General features: G+C 38.6%; 1 protein-coding gene across 45 annotated transcripts in view; it reads right to left on the bottom strand.

The window, feature by feature from the left end:
* RAF1 (Raf-1 proto-oncogene, serine/threonine kinase) overlaps positions 1-22,902 on the bottom strand; it is an 86,814-nt gene that overhangs the window by 9,523 nt on the left and 54,389 nt on the right. For 36 of the 45 annotated variants that reach the window (XM_082748632.1, XM_082748633.1, XM_082748651.1 and 33 more), the window contains 9 exons: positions 19,161-19,387; positions 15,043-15,155; positions 12,478-12,580; positions 12,013-12,170; positions 10,377-10,475; positions 8,221-8,374; positions 5,086-5,113; positions 4,853-4,980; positions 4,387-4,504 (listed from right to left, as the gene is read on the bottom strand). In XM_082748632.1, coding sequence (XP_082604758.1) covers positions 4,387-4,504; positions 4,853-4,980; positions 5,086-5,113; positions 8,221-8,374; positions 10,377-10,475; positions 12,013-12,170; positions 12,478-12,580; positions 15,043-15,155; positions 19,161-19,367 — 1,108 coding nt within the window. In that variant the 5' untranslated portion in view covers positions 19,368-19,387. Of the gene's footprint in view, positions 1-4,386; positions 4,505-4,852; positions 4,981-5,085; positions 5,114-7,560; positions 7,621-8,220; positions 8,375-10,376; positions 10,476-12,012; positions 12,171-12,477; positions 12,581-15,042; positions 15,156-19,160; positions 19,388-22,902 lie in introns of all 45 variants that reach the window. The other 9 variants (XM_082748631.1, XM_082748672.1, XM_082748675.1 and 6 more) reach the window with 1 other exon arrangement.

The raw sequence follows: 22,902 nt of genomic DNA, 5'->3' as shown, positions 1-22,902 counted from the left end.
TCCCTTCTGGAATTATCCACACACCCTTATAGTTGGCAGTCTTAACAACATATAAAGGATGGTACTTCCTTCCTTTAGCAAATAATATAAATGACCGAGGTAAATGGCCAGGGAACATGTTACAGAGGGTAGCTCAGAACAACTGCAGAAAGTGGTTATTTTCCTAACACCAGAGCTTCTTACTCTCCCTTAACAGTGAAGTCAGAGCCAAATACTACAAACAAGTTAAGACACATTCCTATTGATTTTATCATGTTTTTAGTAGGATACTAGTATCTCATTCAGCTACTACTGAAGAAGGAAGAGCTATTATCAGTTGGTAAATTGGGAATGGTTTTACCTTTTTTAAACACCCATTTCTTGTTTTAAACATTTAGAGTTATCTAAGACATATTAGGTACACCCCTGCTTTCTAGAACAAAATAGAATGAACACCACTCCTGCTCTTCTTACTGACTCAAAAGTTATAAACCTCAGCGCTAGGCTGGGATGGGGACCCAGACATGGATCCACCAGGCTGGTGGCCTCAACACTAAATAGCTCGAGACCAAAGGCTTTGCTGCCTTCTCCTTATGCCGTCAGTGATGGTTCCGGCTACCATCAGTACTGCCATCTGCATCCCTTTTAATTTGCAGAGGCTGGCAAATCAGATCCCAAACTTATGCTCTCTCGGTGTGTGAGCCCAAGGACAGCTTCTCACACGAAGTAAGCAAGCTTTAGTTCATGGATCCGAGGCCTCCATCTTGGCTGCTCAGATACTCGGGTCTACTTTCACAGCTTCTAGGCAGAATCAAAAATTTTAAAAATCACTAAAACAACTGTAATTTTTAACAAACTGAATGAACATTATATTGTATAAGGAACCAAAAAAACAGCAACAACAACAACACACATACAAACACACACAAAGAAGTATAACACAAACAATCCAGAAATATGGTTTCCCTGGGCCTCCTGTTTTATTTTTTCATTCGCAGACCATGGCTTGCTTTCTGAGGGACTTACATAAGAGTGCATTGCTCCTTGTTCCTCTTGACTTTCAAAGCTTAAAAAAAACTATAATCTTAAAAGTATTAGACATGTCATCTACAGTCTAAACGAAGTCTTTCTGGAAGTAACACTGTAACAAATATATCCCCTTACCATAGTCCAAAAGCTTACAGAATTGAGAGAAAACACAAGCTCACAGGTAGTACTGTGACAAATATAACTAATGCTTTGAAAAATTACGAATCCTCCCCAAATAAGAATGCTCAGGAGGAAACTTAAATTTGAGCACAACTTAACTAGGTCTATTGGCTTTCAGCTGATGCTTTAACAATGTGGTATAAAAATTAAGTGCAGGGGCACCTGGGTGTCTCAGCTGGTTAAGCATCCAACTCAGGTCATAATCTCAGGGTTGTGGGACTGAGCCCCAAATCAGGCTCCCTGCTGATCAAGGAGTTTGTTGGAGATTCTCTCACCCTCTGCCCATCCCCCAACTCTTCAAAATAAATAAATAAATCTTTTCTTTAAAATGATTACATTCTCCTAATGGAAGCATTAAAAGCAATATGCACTGCTCCACCTCCTATAATTACAAACAGCCTTGTCTCAGATACAAGCACTCAATCCCACAAGATTGCATTCTTCTTCCATGGGACAATAACAAATAAAAGCTTTTGCACAGCAAGTAAACTGTCAACAAAAACAGAAAGAATGGGAGAAGGTATTTGCAAATAATTTATAAGGAGTTAAAATCCAAAATATATCTCAAGAAATACCAAAAAGACAATCTGATTTAAAAATGGACAGGAAAAAAAAAAAAAAATGGAGAGAGAGGGTCACCTGGGTGACTCAGTGGGTTAAGCCTGCCTTCGGCTCAGGTCATGATCTCAGGGTCCTAGGATCAAGCCCCACATGGGGCTCTCTGCTCAGCAGGGAGCCGGCTTCCCCAGCCTCTCTCTCTCTCTCTGTCTGCCTCTCTGACTACTTGTGATCTCTGTCAAATAAACAAAATCTTAAAAAAAAAAGAAATGGACATGGGGGGGGCACCATAGGGGGTGGCTCAGTCGCTAAGCATCTGCCTTAGGCTCAGGTCATGATCCTGGCATCGAGCCCCACACCAGGTTCCCCGCTGTGGGTGGGCCTGCTCCTCCCTCTCCAGCTCCCTCATGCTTGTGCTCCCTCTCTCGCAATCTCTCATAAATAAATGAAATCTTTAAAAAAAAAAAAAATATGTACAGAGAGGTTCTAAATAGACATTTCCCAAAGAAGATATACAAAAGGTAAACAGGTATATGAAAAGGTGCTCAATATCCCTATTATCAGGGAAATGTAGATCAAAACTCACAACTACAATTGAGTATCCCCTCACATCTGTCAGAATGGTTAGTATCAAAAAGACAAGAAATAACAAGAGTTGGAGAAGATGTAGAATAAAAGGAAACCCTGTGCACTGTTTATAGGTATGTAAACGGGTGTAGCCACTGTGGAAAACTATGGAAGTTTCTCAAAAGATTAAAAATAGAACTACCATAAGATCCAGTAATTATACTGCTAGGTATTTACCAAAGAAGATGAAAACACTAACTTGAAAAGATACCTGCACCCCACATTCACGGCAGCATTATTTACAATAACCAAGACATGGAAGCAACCTAAGTGTGCAGCCATTAATGAATAAAGATGTGATATATATATACACAATGAAACATTCCTCAGCCATTAAAAAAAAGAGAGATCTTGCCATTTACAACATAATGGATGGATGTAGAGGGCATTTTTTTTTTTTAAGATTTTATTTATTTATTTGACAGAGAGATGGATCACAAGCAGTCAGAGAGGCAGGAAGAGAGACAAGGGGAAGCAGGCTCCCTGTGGGGCTCAGTCCCAAAACCCTGAGATCATGACCTGAGCCGAAGGCAGAGGCTTAACCCACTGAGTCACCCAGGCACCCCCCTAGAGGGTATTATGCTAAATGAAATAATTCTATGAAATAAAAATACCATATGATTCCACCTACACATGGAATCTAAAAAATAAAACAAGTGAACAAACAACAAGAAAGGCACAAACAGACTCACAAATACAGAGAACTGGTGGTGTGGGTGGGGGGAGGGTGTGGCCACAGGAAATGGGGGAATGGGCCAAATAGGTGAGGGGGATCAAGAGGTACAAACCTCCAGTTATAAAATAAGTAAGTCACAGAGATAAAAATTACAGCATTAGGAATACAGTCAATAATATTAATACTGCATCATCACAGAGATGGCAGCTATAATTAGTGTGGTGAACATGATGTACAAGATTGTCAAATCACTATGTTGTACACTTGAAACTAATAGAGAACACTGTAGGTCAACCATACTTCAATAGTTTAAAAAAAAAAATTTGTTTTCCTAAGGGAATCGCCCATTTATGACATCTATCCATATGTTAATAATGTAAGGTACTCAGAAGACTGGAGGTCTTTCTCAGTTTTCAATATCTTGATTTTAATGCTCTGTTCATTTGATGCTCTTATCCTCTCTCAATCTCTGCCCCTGTATGTATAAAGACAAACATGAAAACAACCAAAATGGAAATATACCTAGGCATTTTCAGGTTTTGTTTTGTTTTTGTTTGCTTCATTAAAATGTGAATTTAGAAGGATGCCTTTTGGGGAACATGTAGTATTTTCCAAAAAATACTCCCAGTATTTGCTAATATCCTAAAGCCAGAGTCATTAAAAATCTGTAGGGAAGATGTTATGTTGCCAAAATACATAAACTGTGGCCACAGGTATTAAAATAGTACATTTCTTCCAAGTGACAAAGTGTTTCCATTACAATAAGAACACTAACATTCCACATAGAGTCAAGAATGAAGTCTGCGTGCTCCCTGCTTGATGGGGGTTCCCCACAACTGACCCAAGGCAGTACAAGAGAACTTGCTTCATGAAGCTCCTGGCTGTCCTGAGCCCAGCTATTTGACTATGGGCATGTTATTAGTTCATTCCCCTCTTGGGACCTCGGTTTTCTACATGCAAATCTCTCAGGTTCTTTCCAGCTTTCGGTTTCTAGAATCCATGCCCTCCTCACAGTAGCAGACTCTTACTCCTCTAAGGAACCTGAAAACACCTCCCCCGTGCAGCCTGTATTTAATCAGTTCCTGAGACTTGACTGGAGGGCTCACTCTTCCTCATCAATTTCTAGGTTCACCTGGAAACCATATCATACCAACCGCAGCATCACCAAATCTAAAAAGAAAGCTATGAAAGGTCACTGAGATATTAAGTTCAAGCTTTAGAGGTAATCAGGTATCCCTGAAGAGCACCACTGTGAACCACACAGCACAATGAACTGATGGTATCCCCTTCTTGGCCCTTTCTGGGCCTTGCAGTAAAGGGAGTGCCCCCCAACATACCGTGCCACTTGCCCTTATACACTGTTCCAAAGGAGCCTGACCCAATCCGAGTGGAGAGCATCACTTCACTGGCTTCTATTTCCCAGTAATAGCTTGAATCTCTCTGTCCACGAGGCCTCTGAAACCAGCAGAGATCATTAACACACTCCATGGAATGGTAAATCTGTTTAAGGAGGGTGTCAGAGAAAAGAACAACCCAAATCCACACATTCCCCTATCTTTTAGAGAAAGACACTGTCATTCCAATTTTGGTATTTTGAAAAAATTGTATTTTAGCTGTGCCCTGCCTTACAATAAGCCAACAAATTCTTTAACACAAGCATGCCAAAAATGGCAGACATTTATAATAACTTTCATTAAATTTTTTTAATAGAGCCCCCCAACCCCCACTAAAAGTATTCCCATTTCTGATTAGTTTTTTCTTAGTAAATCCTAAAATATAGGAGGTACTGTAAGCCATACTCACAATTTTGTTTTTCTCCTGGGTCCCAGATCCTGGTGCCCGCTCTCTCTGTGCTGGCACAGGGGTTTTGGGCTGTGACCAGCCTGTTGGGCTCAGATTGTTAGGGCTGCTGGACAAGGCTGAAGGTGAGGCTTAATAGACAAGACAAACAGAATCCACACATGGATAAGCCAACGGAAGATACACAGCATAAAGAGAAAAAGCCCATTATTATTTGCTAAACTTTGGACAAGTACCTGATTCACTGTGGCTTCGAATTGCATCCTGAAACAGAAAAGGAAAGCTGGTCAATTTCTGCACCAGAAAAGATGTTCTCTGGGGGAAGGAAAAGGGAAAAGGAGAATTTGCAGGAACAAAGTAGATTATAAAATCTCTAAAATACAAAAGGCCTAATTATATACTCTAACTTTCCTTTGATTAATTTTACCAAATGTCAGTGGTCAATTATCTCCAAGATTATCATCAAATATTAGAACTGATGTTAGCTTTTTCATATATCACATTCTTTTGGAATGGAAACTACATTGTCTTCCTCAGGAGAAAGCAATGCATATAGCAAAGTGATACTCATGCAAGAACACTAGCAAAGTTACTATCAGCTGAGATCTTTCCAATGACTGAGGATCTTGCTCCACTGAGGCTCAAGCAAAACAAAACAAAACAGAACTTGGCGATCAGGTGGCAAGCTCACTCCTACTCTTCTAGTTCAGGGCATACTGACCAGAAGCTGGACTGGATAAGGGGAAGCACCGTAACTACGTAACTCTACATAAGCCTAAAATCATGAAATGCTGGAAGGACAATAAATCCCCTAGTCCAAAACCTACATTTTACATATGAGAAAACAAATATAAACAAATAGAGAGACTTGGCCAGGACCACACAGCCAGTAGGTGGCAGAAATAGAACCAGAAACCATCACCATGGATCTCAGCCCTGAGCTCATTTGCCACAAAATGCTCCTGAGACCTTATGAGTAAGCTTTGAAATTAGTTACATTCTACTTAGGTAAGAAGTCAAAGGCTACCTTTAGAACTTACTAGAAACTGTTTGGGTAGAACAGTTTAAATCACAAGGCCTTCCATAAGACCTATATTTCTATTTTATAAATCTTTATTTGGAATATACAAATAGTTATTATATAAAGCCATTTGGCTTCCATATCCTCAAAAAGGGTATTTTTCTGGGGACCCCAATTCTGTTTTCTTTGTGTAACCACAATAAAGATACTTTTTTCACACGACTATTAATGGAATGTTCCCATTCCATAACATTTTTACAAGATAAAAAGAATAAAAAACCAAGCCACCCCTCCCCCTAACTCTGGCAGCCCCAAGCAATAAAGCCTGGATCTGGGGTTCCCAAATGTGGCCAGTCTTCAGAATCACCTGGAGGTGTGTTTAAGAGCAGATTCCTCCTCCACTCAACTAGGATTGATTAAGCATTTCTGGGAAGAAAGGTGGGAAGCCCAGGAATCTGTTTTTAAGTGGACAGGATGACTGCCAGGTAGGCAAAGCACTGGCCAAAATTAACCTGAATTTCAACAGAATATTCAGCAGCTATAGCTTTATTATCCAACCAATGCATTCTATTTTTTAATCCAAGCATGGCACAATGTATTTTTACTGAACAGAATTATATATCATGCACTAGGATTTTTTTCTTGTCACAGTAATTTTCTGCCCCACATACATTATATACCTCATATTTTTATTCTGAGCTAATTTCTATAGTTGGACTTATCCTAGAAAGAACTTTTCAATCATCTTGGAATCTAAATATTAAGGAGAACAACAAATAGTTTAAACAAAGAATGTATACTTTAGAAAAGCCGAATCATATGTGATTTTTAAAAAAGAATCAAAATTTGCTCTGCCTCTAAAGCTTAGAGAGAATTAACACAACAGTGCTAGTTATTTTTTAATAAAAATGCAAGAATTTTCACTTTTAATGTCCCCTCTAAGCATTAGGGTGTTTACACAGAAATAAATCATAACAGAAGTCACTAGTTTATCATTTTATTATCAGGACTAATCATGATAGAAGTAACAAAATTCAGAGCTTGCATACACATGACCGACCTCCTCACAATAATCTTGTGCTATTCAAAGTGCCCCCAAAATGGCCAGTTCAGGCCCACATTCAGAAGCCAACATTTTTTTGAATCCCTGCCACCACTGACTTGGTAGAAAAGCACACGGAAAATGATTCAAGGTCTGAGAGAGGTACAGATGTACCTGAAGTGGCAGGTGTCCCTGAGGTTTTTCCAGGAGTACTTCATAATGCAGAGAGAATATAGCGGTCATTGACAAGCTTTTAGCAAAAGATTTTCAGGGCATACCAATCAAATGGATATATCTGGTTTCTGAATGAGGTATAAATACAACAGTGATACGCTGGGCACCAACTAAATAAATCTAGTATTAGTCTTTGGTTGGAATTAATTTTTTTTTAAAATACATTTTAATGCCCCTGGCCTCAAAATCTCACTTGAGAAAACTTATTTCACCTGTCTGCAATCCCACATACAATATATACATATATTTTTTACTTCTATATACTGTATTGTCAAAAAAGAAAACAGGAAAAAAAGTCTGGCAAGAAGTATTAAATTTAACTTAGTGACTGTTTCATTTGATAGGCTATTGTCTGAAGGTCTTAGCAAGCCTATTAATTTACAAGAAAGCAAAGGCATGAAGAAGAATACCTACTCTTCCCCTCAAACAAAATCGTCTGGACCACGCCCTGGGAGAAGCATTCAGGCTGTTATTCTAGTCCAAAGCAATGAGAAATAAAGAAGAATAAAGAACAAAGGAAGTATTTTAAGTGATTCAGTTGTTATTAAAGATGAATTAGAAAGCAAAACCAAACAAATGAAACACACCAAAAAGCCAAGAACAGAAAAAGCAGTTTGAAAATGTTAGCTTTGGGTACTTTACCAGCTCCCTAAATAACCTGCTTAGTAATTCAATGAAGACTCCCCCTTTTATTTCTAAATAAAATCACTTAGTCTCTCTCAGAGTTTGTAGCTCTCCATCACTATTATTTTCTTTCCCACACCAAAATGAAACTACTCTTTATATAGCTCATTCACTAGTTCACTCAGTCCTATTCAAATCCAAAATGGAAAGAACGAGTTCAAATGTTAACATTTCTTCAAGAAATTTTAGTTCTTGATAGACACACCAATCAGATTATTCATCCAGTCTACAGATGTAGCGGTTAAAAAATAAATTCACAAGATCCAGGGTCCTGAGAAAGCACAGCAACATTCTTTATCAGGTTTGAAACCCAAAACTCTCTGACACAACAGTCAACCCCACCCCAATAACCAACTGATACTCCTCACCACCCACAAGGGGCCCCATTACCTCAATCATCCTGCTGTCCACAGGCAGGGTGGTGCTGACCATGTGGACATTAGGTGTGGACGTGGACCTCTGCCTCTGGGAAAGGGAACCTTCAGAGGAAGGGCTGGAGGAGTTGAATGTGAAGGCATGGGGTGTGGAATATCTGTGCTGGGAACTAGACCAGGAGAAAAAAGAAAACTCCATGAATGACACTCAGACCTCCCCACTGGTAAAGTCTTTCAACTACTTATTTCATTAAGATACTCAGCGACAAATCCTACTTGTACTAAAACCTTGGACAAAATGTCCCTTTCTTTCAACAGGCACAACTTAAAAAACATCTTCTGTCTAGGTGCTTCTGCACGCCAATTTTTGAAAAGGGAAGAATACATGTACTTGAAATTCACATGAAAACAACAGTACATTTTAAGTTGTCTTCTTTTTAATAAATTACCTCTATAGAATATACAAAATTTTCAGGCCATCTCTAGGGAAGAACAGATTACCATTTGCCAACCATGCCACCACCAACCAAGTGAGCTGGCACTTGCCCAGGTTAGAGACTGATTTAGAGAGCTTGAAGATAGAGCCTTAGATTTAAGACAGACTACTGAGCATCTCTGCAAAAAGACCAGCATTTTAGCCACCATGCACCCTCTCCCCACTTAACAAGCTTTCAAAGTCAGTTAATGTGAATTCAGTTTTCAAGATGCCAATGCCAAATGCAAAATAATCCCTGGCATCTTCCAGCCAACCCCACCCCCCATCAACCACACTGGGAATGTGCAGTCAGTATAATGTTTTCATTATTTGCTTTATAAATTATCTAGAGTTTTGTTCAGATTCAAGTAATATCATTCAAGGAATAAAAGGCTAGTTTTTATAAGAGAAATTGTTCTACTGCTTTGAAAAATTACCTTCTCAAATAACTGAATCTTTAGGACCTCAGAACCTTGTCTTCTAGGATGAAATTTTCAGAAGCCTGCACAATTTTGGTCAGATTTTGCATTTCAAATTATCAAGAAAAATAAAAGTCATACACAAATGTATACCCAGATACCATTTCAATACAAATTCCTTGTTCCAAGGTATGCTGCCTTTAAAATTTTCCATGGTAGTTTTTAAAAGGTCATTAAATCTTATTCAATTATATATATACACACACACACATTAATGTCAAATACTCTGACAAAGATACAGACTTTATTTTAGGTTCCAAATTCATGTCTAACACTGAACAAGACCTGTAAACTCAACAAAGCTCTGACTTTAAAGCTGAAGAACAGAATAAAAACAAGTTATATCTAAATTCACAGGCACATTAGAAAGGATATTTATATTAAAAAGCTTAATTCGAGGGCCCATTCAGCTCAGGTCATGATCCCAGAGTGCTGGGATCAAGTCCCACATCAGGGTCCCTGCTCAGCAGGGAATGTGCTTCTCCTTCTGACCCTCATCCCACTTGTGCTTCCTCTCTCTCTCTCTCAAATAAATAAATAAAATTTATATAAAAATTTTTAAAAATCTAATTCGACTCTTTTTAAAGATCGCAGTCTGGGGCACCTGGGTGGCTCAGTGGCTTAGGCCTCTGCCTTCGGCTCAGGTCATGATCTCTGGGTCCTGGGATTGAGCCACATCGGGCTCTCTGCTCAGCAGGGAGCCTGCTTCCCTTCCTCTCTCTCTGCCTGCCTCTCTGCCTACTTGTGATCTCTGTCTGTCAAATAAATAAAATCTCTAAAAAAAATAAATAAAAATAAAAAAATAAAGATCGCAGTCTATTAAATACTATTGTTTTATAAACGCAAGGCCATAATTAGCATTCCAAAAAGTTATGAGTTTTATTTTTATTGGGTAACTGTATATAGTTTGGAGACCCTTCCCTTGAGGTGCAACTTGCTACCATACTGAGGGAGGAAAATTGTGAAACTCTTTTTAAAATGTGATGAGCTATTAAGGGACATGCTATATAAGAGAAGAAAACTGCAGTCACACTTTCCAGAATATAAAAGCTACAGGACCACATTTTGCTCTAACATCAATATTAAGTCCCGCAGAAGTAGTAAAGAGCTTACACAGGAGGAAAGGGAATATAAAGCAACTCTGGAGGGTCTTCTGTATTCAGGCCCACCCACCCCAATGTAATTTTCCAAATAAAAGCTGTAAGTAAAAAAGATTACCTAACAGGCATCCGGGAAACAGACTCTCGCATCCGACGCATCGTCAAAGAAGGCAGTGCTGGGACCCCACTTTCACCAATAGTAGAATTTGGAAACAATCTACATGAAATCACAAGAAGACTGGTTTATTAGAATTGCAGTAATTTTACAGAGTCAGACTGCCTTGCCTTGCTACTCTTGCTAACAGCTACTCAAACTAAACATCTAGTCACATTTTGCTTGACCATTTTAGGCTATCCGAGCAAAAGGACTACCAACCCAAATGACTGGGTTTGAATGAGTACAGAATGTGAAGAATACTGACCTGCCAATGAACATATAGACTCTAGGGTGCATTTCTTTAAAAAAAAAAAAAAAAAAAATACTGGCCCAGTATCCAGTTATATCAAAATAATGCTTTTTAACACTACCGTAAGGTACATTATAATCTAAATCACACAGAACTTTTCTGGAAATATTCTGTCTTGGAAACACAAAGATGAAAAGACTGAATATGAAAAATAAACACCATTCAGCACCAAAAATCATAAATAAAAGTGATATTAGCATTAACTGGGCATCTTATTTTTCATGAGATGAACACTTGTGCCTAACAATTTCACAGGTTAGCTACATCAGTTAATCCTCAAAGGAACCCTGCAAGGAGAGGGTAATACCCTTTGTCTTCAGATGAATGGACCTGAGCCTCAGCGGTGGTTACATTTAGTTAATGGTAATGCTGACATTCTCACCCGTGCCTGCTAAACTCCTAGGCTGTGCCACTTAGGCTACACAAGCAAAAGCAATGTAACTACCACGAAAGCAAAAAAAGGCATTCCCATCATGGTTTAATGGTAACACTCCCTTTTTCTCCTACTCCCAAAAAGGGATAAAACTTTTGACTTTTCATACCCCTCCTCCTGCCCCATTAACAGTTCTTAAAAGGCAAATTGGAACATGTACTTTCCGCTTAAACATCATTAAACACGGGGCACCTGGGTGGCTCAGTGGGTTAAGCCTCTGCCTTTGGATCAGGTCATGATCTCAGGGTCCTCGGATTGAGTCCCACATCGGGCTCTCTGCTCGGCAGGAAGCCTGCTTCATCCTCTCTCTCTCTTTCTCTGCCTGCCTCTCTGCCTACTTGTGATCTCTGTCAAATAAAGTCTTAAAAAAAAAAAAATCACTAAACACAAGTATCTTTTGACGTTTTACATTTACATCACTTTAATGTTTTCTCCAGTCTGAGGGGAAGAAAATAACACCAGCTATGCTTTCTGCCCCTTCTCAATAACAAAGGTTTAGCATATTTAACAGAGTAGTCTCTACCAGTAACCTAACAGATGATACTGTTGAGAGAGAAAAGCCAAAATTTTTGGTTTTCACATCTTTTTGCTCTTTGCTTTACTGAATCACAGCACATCAATCTCTATTTGACAGGTAACCGTCTTATAACTGCTTGTTTTAGAGACCTATGCCACACTACAACTCACTGGCTTCAAAACTGTCATGCTTTTAAAGTAGATGGTTTCCAGATCATGATAATTCATGTAATACGTCTAAAACCCAGACCTGTCATTCAAATACACAATAAGCACCTTCAAAAGAGTTTATGCCTTCCTAACCACTTATATTCTTTGAAATAAGAACGATGCCTTACAAGAGCTGTCTGATATTACTCCAATCCACACACATAGTAGGAACTTTGGTGCTACAGTGCTCATGAAATTTGTAGCCACAAGTCTGACAACGAAATCCATTTAGCAGGAACTTCTGACAGATGTCACAGAATGCAAGCTTCAGAAAGGTCTTCCGTGCCTGGAATAAGAACACAGATGTAAATTATGTTGAATTAATGAAAGACAACAAAAAACAAAGTAGGTTCCTTCTTGGTCCCCAAGAGGTCTTACAGAATGAAGAATCATACTTTCGACACTTGTAAAATTCATGCCTAGAAATTAAAGTATATCTGTGGCTAATTAAACCTAAATTGCTAATTAAACAATGGCATAATGGCAGCTTTGAACAATCCAAAAATATATATGTCTAGTACCTCTGAGAAAGTCCTATTATGTCAGCCAAAGTGCCCAACATGCCACAAAAAGAGAAGAACACTGTAACTTACAAAGTTGTGTGTTGTGAGGGGAACGTGATCCAGGAAATCTACTTGAAGTTCTTCTCCAATCAACGAGGCAGCATCAGTATTCCAATCTAAACGTGCCTTTTTACTGAAGGAGATTTTTAAAAATAATATAAAAGGGAAATGTTTAAACAAGGTAAGAGCTCAAGGCCAATAACAATGGCTAAATTTATCTCTTACTACATAAACATAAAGCTTAATCCCATATAACATTAGCTTATTTAATTCATACAACAAACCTATCAAGTATGATTATCCCCATTTTAAAAATGAGAGAATGGGGGCCCTAAGAAAGTTACCTGCTCAAAGCCATACAGTGAGTGTAAAGACCTATGTTGGAATCTAACTCAATTGGACTCTAAAGCTTGTGCTCTTAGAATAAAGGTTATTATAAAATAACAAACTATACAACGGGGGTCCGGTGACTCAGTTGGTTTCATGTCTTGACTCTTGATTTCAGCTCAGGTCACGGTCTCAGGGTTCTGGGATCCAGCTGCGTCAAACTCTGTGCTCAGCCCGGAGTCTGCTTGGGATTCTCTCCTTTCCCACTCCCTTTCCCCCATCCCCACTCTCTTTTTCTCTTAAAAAAAAAAAAAAAAAAAAAAAGATTAAAAATGAACTATAAGGTCTCATGATAAAGTAAATATGTAGTAAATTGGACTTTGTAATATTAAAATTCTACAGGAATTCTAAAATCCTAAAATTGGGCATAAATATTGCTGTAACAGCAAAATTTAATCTTTGGTAGCCTACTTCAGTCAGGCAGATACATAATACAAAGGAATGGTGAATGAAATACACTTTGCTATTAATAATAGGCTCACATCTGTAGAATTGTTTGCAGGGTCTACTAATTGACAAGGGACTTAACTGTCTTTAAAATTTACTCTGCCACCATTCTTTCTGTGCCTAGATAACACAGAAAAATAGAAACAACAAAGTAAAAAGCTTCAAAAAAAAAAAAAAAAAAAAAAGAAGAAGCTCCTTTCTCATGTCTTGTGTAATTAGTTCATCAGGCCCACTTCCTGAATGAAGAATATTCTAAAGTAGGGAGAAAACAACACATATATAACATAATTCCAACTTCTCCCTTTGCCTACCAGAAGCCTATTCCAGACATTTTTCTGGTTATCCAATAGCAAATAATCCATTCTTAATATAATTCCATACATAGGACTCCAAAATCCTATTTCGCCCTAATGAAGAGGGGGCAGCCCTATATTCTCATCAGTCTTCAGATGCTATCTGTCCATGAGAAGTGACAGTAGCTCTAAACCAATGTGGCCTTAGATGAGAGTGGATAAGCCCCTTACTATCCCAGAATTCCTCTAGTCCTTAAAGAGCACTGGTTGCTTGAGACCAACCTAGGGCCTACATCCAGATAAAGCTGACATAGGCTTCAAAGATCTGTACTTCAAAAAACTGCCTAAGCTGAGAGTAATAGCAAAGTGGAATTCAGGATGGCCCCTTTGAGTTGACTCATTCCCTAGGCTATTCTCTCAAACTGGGAAACTCCTTGAAACAGAAAAGATGTAAGCTGAAGATCAGTAACAGAACTAGCATTTTCCAAGAAGAAAGATTACTTCCTTCAAATTGGGGGGGGGGGGATAAGGATGGTTAACAGATAATTATGGAAGCTATGGGTTATTACTCCTAGACTTTGATGGGATACCTCTATCCTGTCACCACCATTAGAAATAAGATTAACTATGGATTTCCTTGAAGCAGAAATTCTTCTGCATCTTTTAGTCCTATATCTGCCAAACTGCAGGAATTCAGTCAACATTAACTGTATAAAACTGAATGAATGAGGGGTGCCTGGCTATCTCAAGCAGAAAAGCCTGTAACTCTAGATCTCAGGGTCCTGAGTCTGAGGCCCCACATTGACCATAGAGCTTACTTAAAAAAAAAAAAACTAAAAAACTAAAAAAAAAGAATGAATGAAATAAATTACAAAAGAGTTAATCTCTTGAGGATAAGATTTTTTATCAATAATAATGCAAACACTTTTGGAGTACCCATTCTGTCCACTGCATTCCAGGAAACACAAATTTTTGCTCTCAAGAAAACACATCCCTGACACTACTGTCTCCATCTATGGAATACTATCACAACACCTACTATGTATTCTTTTTTCAGTGCAATGTTCAAGCAATAATTTTCAAGTTCTTAGTATTCTACTTTTCTTTTTTTTTTTTTTAAGATTTTTATTTATGTATTTGACAAACAGAGATCACAAATAGGCAGAGAGGCAGGCAGAGAGAGGAGGAGGGGAAGCAGGCTCCCTGCTGAGCAGAGAGCCCGATGTGGTGCTTGATCTCAGGACCCTGGGATCATGACCTGAGCCGAAGGCAGAGGCTTTAACCCACTGAGCCACCCAGGTGCCCCAGTATTTTACTTTTCTGGGTTATCTATGAACAAGGGCATATAAATAACACATAATATTCTATAGGAAGCTAGTATACTTTTTTAAAAAAATGGGAACTATTATTATTTGAAACCATCAACTCCTTACCAGTATGAAAAAGGAACTGACTTTTAATTTCTTACCCTTTATGTTCATGGAGAAGTCTGAACACAGCACAGCACTCCGGCTGTAGGCCCCTCACCTTGAGTGCTTTCATAAGGCAATCGTGCAAGCTCATTCCATTTCGCACATTGACCTATAAACAAAAGACAATTGTTAGAACCAACAAAGGCTGCATATCCCTTAGTGAGCACAGAAATAAATGTACTAGTCTGTAAGGATATATGTAGATCTATGACAGCATTGTTTGTAATGTTAAAAACACACACACACAGGAAATAGCTGCAATGTCCAGCAACAGGTGAGTGTTTGAATAAAGCCTAAATATCTGTACATGTCACATTCTGCCACTACATTATTTATAATGACCTAAAGGGAGGGGTATCCATGATATGTTAATTGTGGGGAAATATTTTTCAGAATAATAAAGTCAGATTATTCAAAGGGAGGGAAACCCATATAGGTTTACATATGTTGCATGAGTATGAAAAGACATACCTGTAGCTATTAACATCAGATGAGTGGCTGAGAGAGAGAAAATGATCTAACTTCCCATTACACAGTTCTAGTTTGTTTAACTCACTGAAACATACTAGAACATCCACCAGAAAGGAAAATAAACCAATCTGATCTATAAGCAAACAAGAGTTTTTCTGGTCAAAATTTGTATTTTAACCTGTTTTCAACAAACTGTTTTATCCTCATAAGAAAAATTCCATTTCATATACACTTCACACCTTTAAGGGCCAACAAGGAGAAGAAACAGAGCTTCTGTCCTTCTACAAGGACAAACACCACGATTTAAATAAATGTGCACACCATTCCAGGTAGCCTTAGTGTATGTCCTTCCACATTCCCCTATATCCAATCCTCGAAAGAAAAGCAGATATTCAGAGACCTAATAGAAGTGTGAGTATTCTGAGTGCTAATAATGGCAGCTATATAAAAAGAACTTAGAGTTTTGATAAAAGCCCCATATATTTTATTTTTATTTTAATTTTTAGAGAGAGAACTTGTGCACAAGGGGAGGGGGAGGGAGACAGGGAGAGAATCCCAAGAAGGCTCCACACCCAGCGTGGAGCCCAACACAGGCCTCAAGCCCACAACCCCAAAATCATGACCTGAGCCAAAATCAAGAATCACATGCTCAACCAAATCACCCAGGTGTCCTGCATACATTTTGTTTTCAAAGACAATAAAGTCAATTAAAAGTGAAGCAACTAGAGTTAGTATGGCCAATAAAGAGAACAGAATGTAGATTTGCAGGTCTTGTCCATTGCCCACAGTAGAGTTCCTGTGTTCTGTGGAAGTGTGAGAGCTGACAGTGGGCAACCCAGTCCCTTCCCAGAGGGAGTTGAGTGTATGCATTGATCTATTTGAAAAGTCTGAAATATTTATTTAAAATGTTCCACAGCAAGTTTATTTTAGACTTCTTGAAGCAGTTATACCCTTAAAAAGATCCACTAACTTCTAGCTTTTCAGAAACAAAACTAAGTGAAAGTAAGATATACTGATCTGATGCCAAGAATGATAATGAAGAGTAATACACTAACAGAAATCATTACTTGCATCAAATACTGTGTAAAGGGCTCTGAATAATATAAAGTGTTATCTATGCTCTATCATTAATCTTCATTGAAAGTTACAGAGTTGGGTGCCTGGGTGGCTCAGGTCACAATCCCAGGGTCCTGGGATTAAGTCCTGCATCGGCTGGCTGGGAGTCTGGTTCTCCCTCTACCCACCCTTCCCCCATTCACACTCTCTAATAAATAAAATATTAAATAAATAAATAAATACACAGACTCTAAGAGCTAGACTGTTCTTTAAATATTCTCTAATGCAGTGGGGTTCCCAAATGTGACTGGCATTAGGATCATCCGAAGAGCTTTTAAAAATATAGATTCCAAGCCTCCTCTCTCCAACACATCTAAGAACTGATTCACTTGATCTTGAGTGAAGCCCAGGAATCTGTATTTTAACCCATGTCAGGTGATTCTAATGGTAAATTAATGGTCCTCAGCTATGATCTAACCACCCATCCAATAAACAGGAAGTGGCAAAGAGACACACATGTACAAAATAAATGACAAGAAAAAGGTTCTTTTTCCAATCAACTACCAATTATACCTCTACAATTATTTAAATCATATATGTATCTTTTCAGTCATTCTCCTCTCTACAACTCCCCATGGATACATGCTGAAATTAGTTAAGTCTGACTAATTTCTGGAACTCAGTGATTATGAAAGTCATTCTGAGTTCCAAGGAGTGAAGCAACCTGAGGATTATTAGAAACTGCTGACTCGTCATGTTGGCCAGCAAGTGACTCCTTCTTCCAAAGGTCCCTAAAGATGGGTGCCTGCTGAAAGAAGATGGTTCTTCCAAAGAGTGATGGTCCATCCTGGTCAAAGAAATAGAAGAAACTAAGTTTCTCTGCTAGAGTCTTTTCATAGGCTGTACAAGAAATCAAGCTTCCAAATCACTGGTTACCAAATACCAGTTGTGCTCAACTGAAAGCTGTCAAGGGCTACACATATGTAGAAAAAACTCAAATAATCAGAGCAACTATTTTCTTATAAACATTACTGTATTCAGCATGAGCCTCACTTTATTAAGGTCAGGTAACAGAGGTCAAAGTATTATGTAATTTGTCTAAATGATACAGCTAACAAAAGGCAATACAGGAATTTAAACTGGGGCCTGGTTATCTTAAAGGTCTACATACTTAATCATTATGCCAAACTAAGTTTCCCAGTCTTCAGGCAATCGGGTTTCAGAGAATAGGGAACAGGCACATTAACACCCTGAAGCAGAAGGATATGGTCTTAAGCTTGCCTTCAGCTTCCCATTACATTCACACTCCCCATCTGGACTCTCCATTTAAGGACAGAAAGAAAATTAATGAGCAATAGTAGGTAAACATCATCTTGCAAATGAAAGCCACTGTTGAAATATAAGGAGGTTATTACTATTCATTTTGCCAGTCATTAAACTTTTATTTTTAGGAAGAGTAACAAAAATAAATTTACTCAAACTTTAAAACTCCTTTTGAGTTTTGCCTTCAGTTCAAAATGTACATAAATGTACAATACTATAACTGGGAGGCTCCTGAAGTTCACAAAAGAAGTAAAATGGAATTTATTAGAAAACTGGGGAGAGGAGAGCAGAACTGTCTGAAACAAACAGAAAATTCTGAACTGGACTTCCTAAAGTCAGAACTTTGTCTCACCTAGGTACACAGAAAAAAACACAATACACTGATTTTACTCAAAGAATGGGGGGGGGAAGCACTAGGTGGCTCAGTCAGTTAAGCAGCTGCCTTCGGCTCAGGTCATGATACCAGGGTCCTGGAATCAAGTCCCATGTCAGGCTCCCTGCTCAGCAGAAAGCCTGCTTCTCCTCCCTCTGCCTGCTGCTCTGCCTACTTGTGCTCTCCCTCTGTCAAATAAATAAAATTCAAAAAAAAAGAAAGAAAAGAAAAAGAATGGGATGGGAAAGGAGGAGGCATGGAAGTTTTGAACTAAAGGTTTCCTCAGATGTCCCACCAAGCAAAATTAGCACAACTTCATTTTCCTGTTTTAACCAGGTGGGGTGTTTTTCACCCAGGATAGTAAAAAACTGTTTCGAGCAATAATTTCTTGGAAAATTTGGAATTCTGTGTAAGAAACTGAGTGGCTCTGACTTTCTAAGCTACCTTCAGCTTTGCCTGGGGCCTACAAAATTTACCAAAATAATTTTTCTAAGTAATTTTATTTTCTTCTATATACTTGACTATAATGTCCAAAAAATTTAGTGGACATTTTAATATCTGTAATACATACATACATAAAATTAGCTGGAAAGGTCTAAAGGAGCTTTTTGAAAGAAAAGCCTTTTCAAGAAACCCCCATAAAAATATACTATTTGTTTGAACGAAGTAGCAGAAGATATTCCAGGCAAGAGTAGTAATAAAAGGAGGAAAGTGGTGGTTGTGGAAGGAACACAGCAATATAAAGCAATAAAATTTGCAACTGGAAAGCCAATTAATAAAGACACTAAGTCACAGTGAAGATTTTGCCCAACTACAGGTGAGTAAAATTATTTGAAATGCTTTTTTATAAGCAGATGGGCCACAAAATTTTCTGAAAGAACATTTACGTACCACTGTTCTTTGCTTGTTTGGCAAGAAAACACGAATAGTGTTGCTTGTCTTAGACGAGTCCGTAAGTTTGCCATCATCTGACGCCCGACGCTGAAAGCCAAATGGCTGAACTATTGTAGGCGAGATGCAGCTGGGGCCGTCAAACACTGTGTCTTTGAATCCAAAACCGTTGCTGATCGTCTTCCAGGCCCCCTGTATGTGCTCCATTGATGCAGCTTACACAATACCTGATCAAGATTTAAAAAACAAATAAACTTAATTCTAGAAAAGCAACTAACTCAACAACATAATATATAGAGTAATTAGAAAATAGCAGTATGTGGACTTCCTCTTAAGTGAAACCCTCTGCTTAAATAAATCAGAAAACTTCTATATTAGTGTATTTCCGTAAAATATTTCATAGACAACAACAGCAACAACAAAAAAAAACGAGCAAAATCGGGACTAGAGATCAAAAGATTCATTATACCACCAGTTAAAAGTCTACCTGGACCATGGGCCCAGGTCTCCTGACTTCTAATATTTTTTAAAATTACATTTCTCTTCCTTAGTTATTGTATACTAAGTGCAAGTGACTACCCTTGGGTATCAGTAACATTAAGTACTATGAGAAGTGAAATTTAAAAAAAAAAGAACTGTAAACTATAATTTTCTGCCTTAAAGGAAGGAAATTAGTATTTCTAAAATGTGTATTAGACACTTGATATATAAATGTTACATAAATGATCTCACTTAATGTGTAAAAAATCTCAAAGACCTTAAATCCCATTTTCCATCTACCCTTTAAACCAATGAGGCACAGAAAAAGCACACTACTTGCCCAAAGATACCCAAATGACAGGTAAAATAACCAGATTCCATAAAATGTTTAAATTTAAAGTTCATGAACTTTCCACCTTCCACTGAACATTCACAGTTCAGTTTTGGTACAAAAACAAACTTACGAACAGGAGCAAGCAGAGACAGTCACCTAACCAAAAATAACTAAATGTTTTAAGTGGGCAACAAGAAAAGTGCAAAAACGATAAAGTCAGATACTATGCAGTTAGGACACACCATGCCCTGGCATAGATAGGGAGTCAGCAATCATGCAGAAGTGAGGTTTATCTCCTCCTTTAGAAAACAGTGATGTCAACAAGTAATCCCATCCTTCTCACACCTTCTTCCCTTAGAAACTTACTTCATCTTATTAGTAGTAATACTTACCATCTACTAGGTGCCTACTATTATGAGGAAGTATATACTACACACATCCCACTCATATTATCCAACTTAATCCTCAGAAAAATATTTTAGGTAGGACTTACATCCCCATTTTACAGAAAATGTAAAGACTGACCTATTCAACTGCACTCTAGGAAATTATCCTATAGAAATATAAGGCAAGCAGGGCACCTGGGTGGCTCAGTGTGTTAAGCCGCTGCCTTCGGCTCAGGTCATGATCTCAGGGTCCTGGGATCGAGTCCCGCATTGGGCTCTCTGCTCAGCAGGGAGCCTGCTTCCCTCTCTCTCTCTCTGCCTGCCTCTCCATCTACTTGTGATCTCTCTCTGTCAAATACATAAAATATTTTTTTAAAAAAATCTTCTTTTAAAAAAAGAAATATAAGGCAAGCGTATAAAAAGATTTATATAGGGGCACCCGTGTGGCTCAATGGGTTAAAGCCTCTGCCTTCAGCTCAGGTCATGATCCCAGGGTTTTGGGATCGAGCCCCGCATTGGGCTCTCCACTTAGCAGGGAGCCTGCTTCCCTCTCTCTCTCTCTGCCAGCCTCTCTGCCTGCTTGTGCTCTCTTATCTATCAAATAAATAAGTAAAATCTTTAAAAAAAAAAAACAAAAGATATATATCAATGAGCATAGAGAAAAAAGGAGAGAGGGGGGCAAATCAAGAAACTACAGAAAACAAACTGATGCTACCAGAGGGGAGGTGGGTAGTGCAATGAGTTAAATAAGTGATGGGGATTAAGGAGGGCACTTGTGATGAGCACCGGCTGATGAATGTCGTGCTCAATCATTAAACTGTACACCTGAAACTAATATGACACTGTATGCTGACTGAAATTTAAATAAAAACTTAAAAAAGAGAAAAGATATATGTACACGCATCTTTGTTATAGCATTGTTCATATCCTTAAAAACCGGGAGAGACCAAATACCTAACAGGGAACTAAACAAATGTTAATATCTATGTGGTAAATGAAGTACTATGTATGTGCTGATGGAAAAAAGCCATCCAAGACAAAACAAAAAATGAAAAATATAGTTTGAACCTCTTTTATATTAGTCCAGAAAGATAAAAATCTATACTCATAAAGAAGTGAGAAAATCTAGAATAAAAAAGTAGTAACACTTATTATTTCAGCAGGATTGTGAAGAATTTTTACTTTCTATATATTACCTATCTACTTTTTGGGTTTCTGTGTTTTACTATTACAACTGTAAATTTCTACAAAGCCTATTGTATTTGTGTAAAAGGGCGAGGCAGGACAAGACATCACAGCCTTCAAGTGGCAAGCCCATGGCACACTGCCTTCCCCTCTGGTACCTGAGCCGCTTCACATTCCTAATTCTACCCCTTCATTATCATAAGATCACTTTTTAGGGGCACCCACATCTCCTCTTTTCCCTAGATCTTTTTTCTCAACTAAAAAAGGAAGAGATGGGGGCACCTGGGTGGCTCAGTGGGTTAAGCTGCTGCCTTCGGCTCAGGTCATGATCTCAGGGTCCTGGGATCGAGTCCCGCATCGGGCTCTCTGCTCAGCAGGAGCCTGCTTCCTCCTCTCTCTCTCTCTGCCTGCCTCTCTGCCTACTTGTGATCTCTCTCTGTAAAATAAATAAATAAAATCTTTAAAAAAAAAAAAGGAAGAGATGAGTAAGTTTAGAACCAGATGAGAGAAAAAGAGGAGGAAAGAGGGTTCATCTGAGCATCACACTAGCCTGAAATTTCTCCCTTGATGGAGAAATTTAGAGCAACCAGAGCAATCTTAAAGATGCAACTCAACCTATCTTTCCCCTATTTTAGACTCAAAATATAAGCCAAGCTCCCTCTTTCTGAACAAACATGTCAAGCTTAAAAGTCTCAGGACTTTTGAACTTCTTATTCCCTCCACCTGGATGGCTGACACCTTCAGAAACAAACAAGCTGGCCTTTTCACATCATTAAGGCCTTCATTTAAAGATCACTTTAGAGATGCTTTCCCTAAAGACATTCTTTACCAAAGAGATGCTTTACCAAAAGACATTCCTCCCTAACTCCATTAAATAACTCTGCCTTGGGGAACCTGGCAGTCCTTAAGAATTTGCCTTCAGCTCAGGTCATGATCCCAGGGTCCTGGGATCGAGCATCGCATCAGGCTCCCTGCCCAGCGGGAGCCTGCTCTCTCTCTCCCACTCCCCCTGCTTGTGTTCCTGCTCTCGCTGTCTGTCAAATAAATGTTTTTTAAAATAAATAAATAATGGCACTTACTACTATGTTAAATTGTTCAAATTTTGGGGTACCTGGGTGGCTCAGTGGGTTAAAGCCTCTGCCTTCGGCTCAGGTCATGATCCCAAGGTCCTGGGATCGAGCCCCACATCTGGCTCTCTGCTCCACAGGGAGCCTGCTTCCTTCTCTCTCTCTCTCTCTCTCTGCCTGCCTCTCTGACTACTCATGATCTCTGTCAAATAAATAAATAAATAAATAAAGTCTTTTAAAAAAATTGTTCATATTTTGTTGGTAAAGATTTAGGTTAGTACCATCCAACC

This window comes from Mustela nivalis (assembly GCF_964662115.1).
Source record: "Mustela nivalis genome assembly, chromosome: 1".
In the NCBI taxonomy this organism is placed as follows: domain Eukaryota; kingdom Metazoa; phylum Chordata; class Mammalia; order Carnivora; family Mustelidae; genus Mustela; species Mustela nivalis.
Note: the sequence above shows the minus strand (reverse complement) of the source record. Positions and strands in the feature narration are given on the sequence as shown.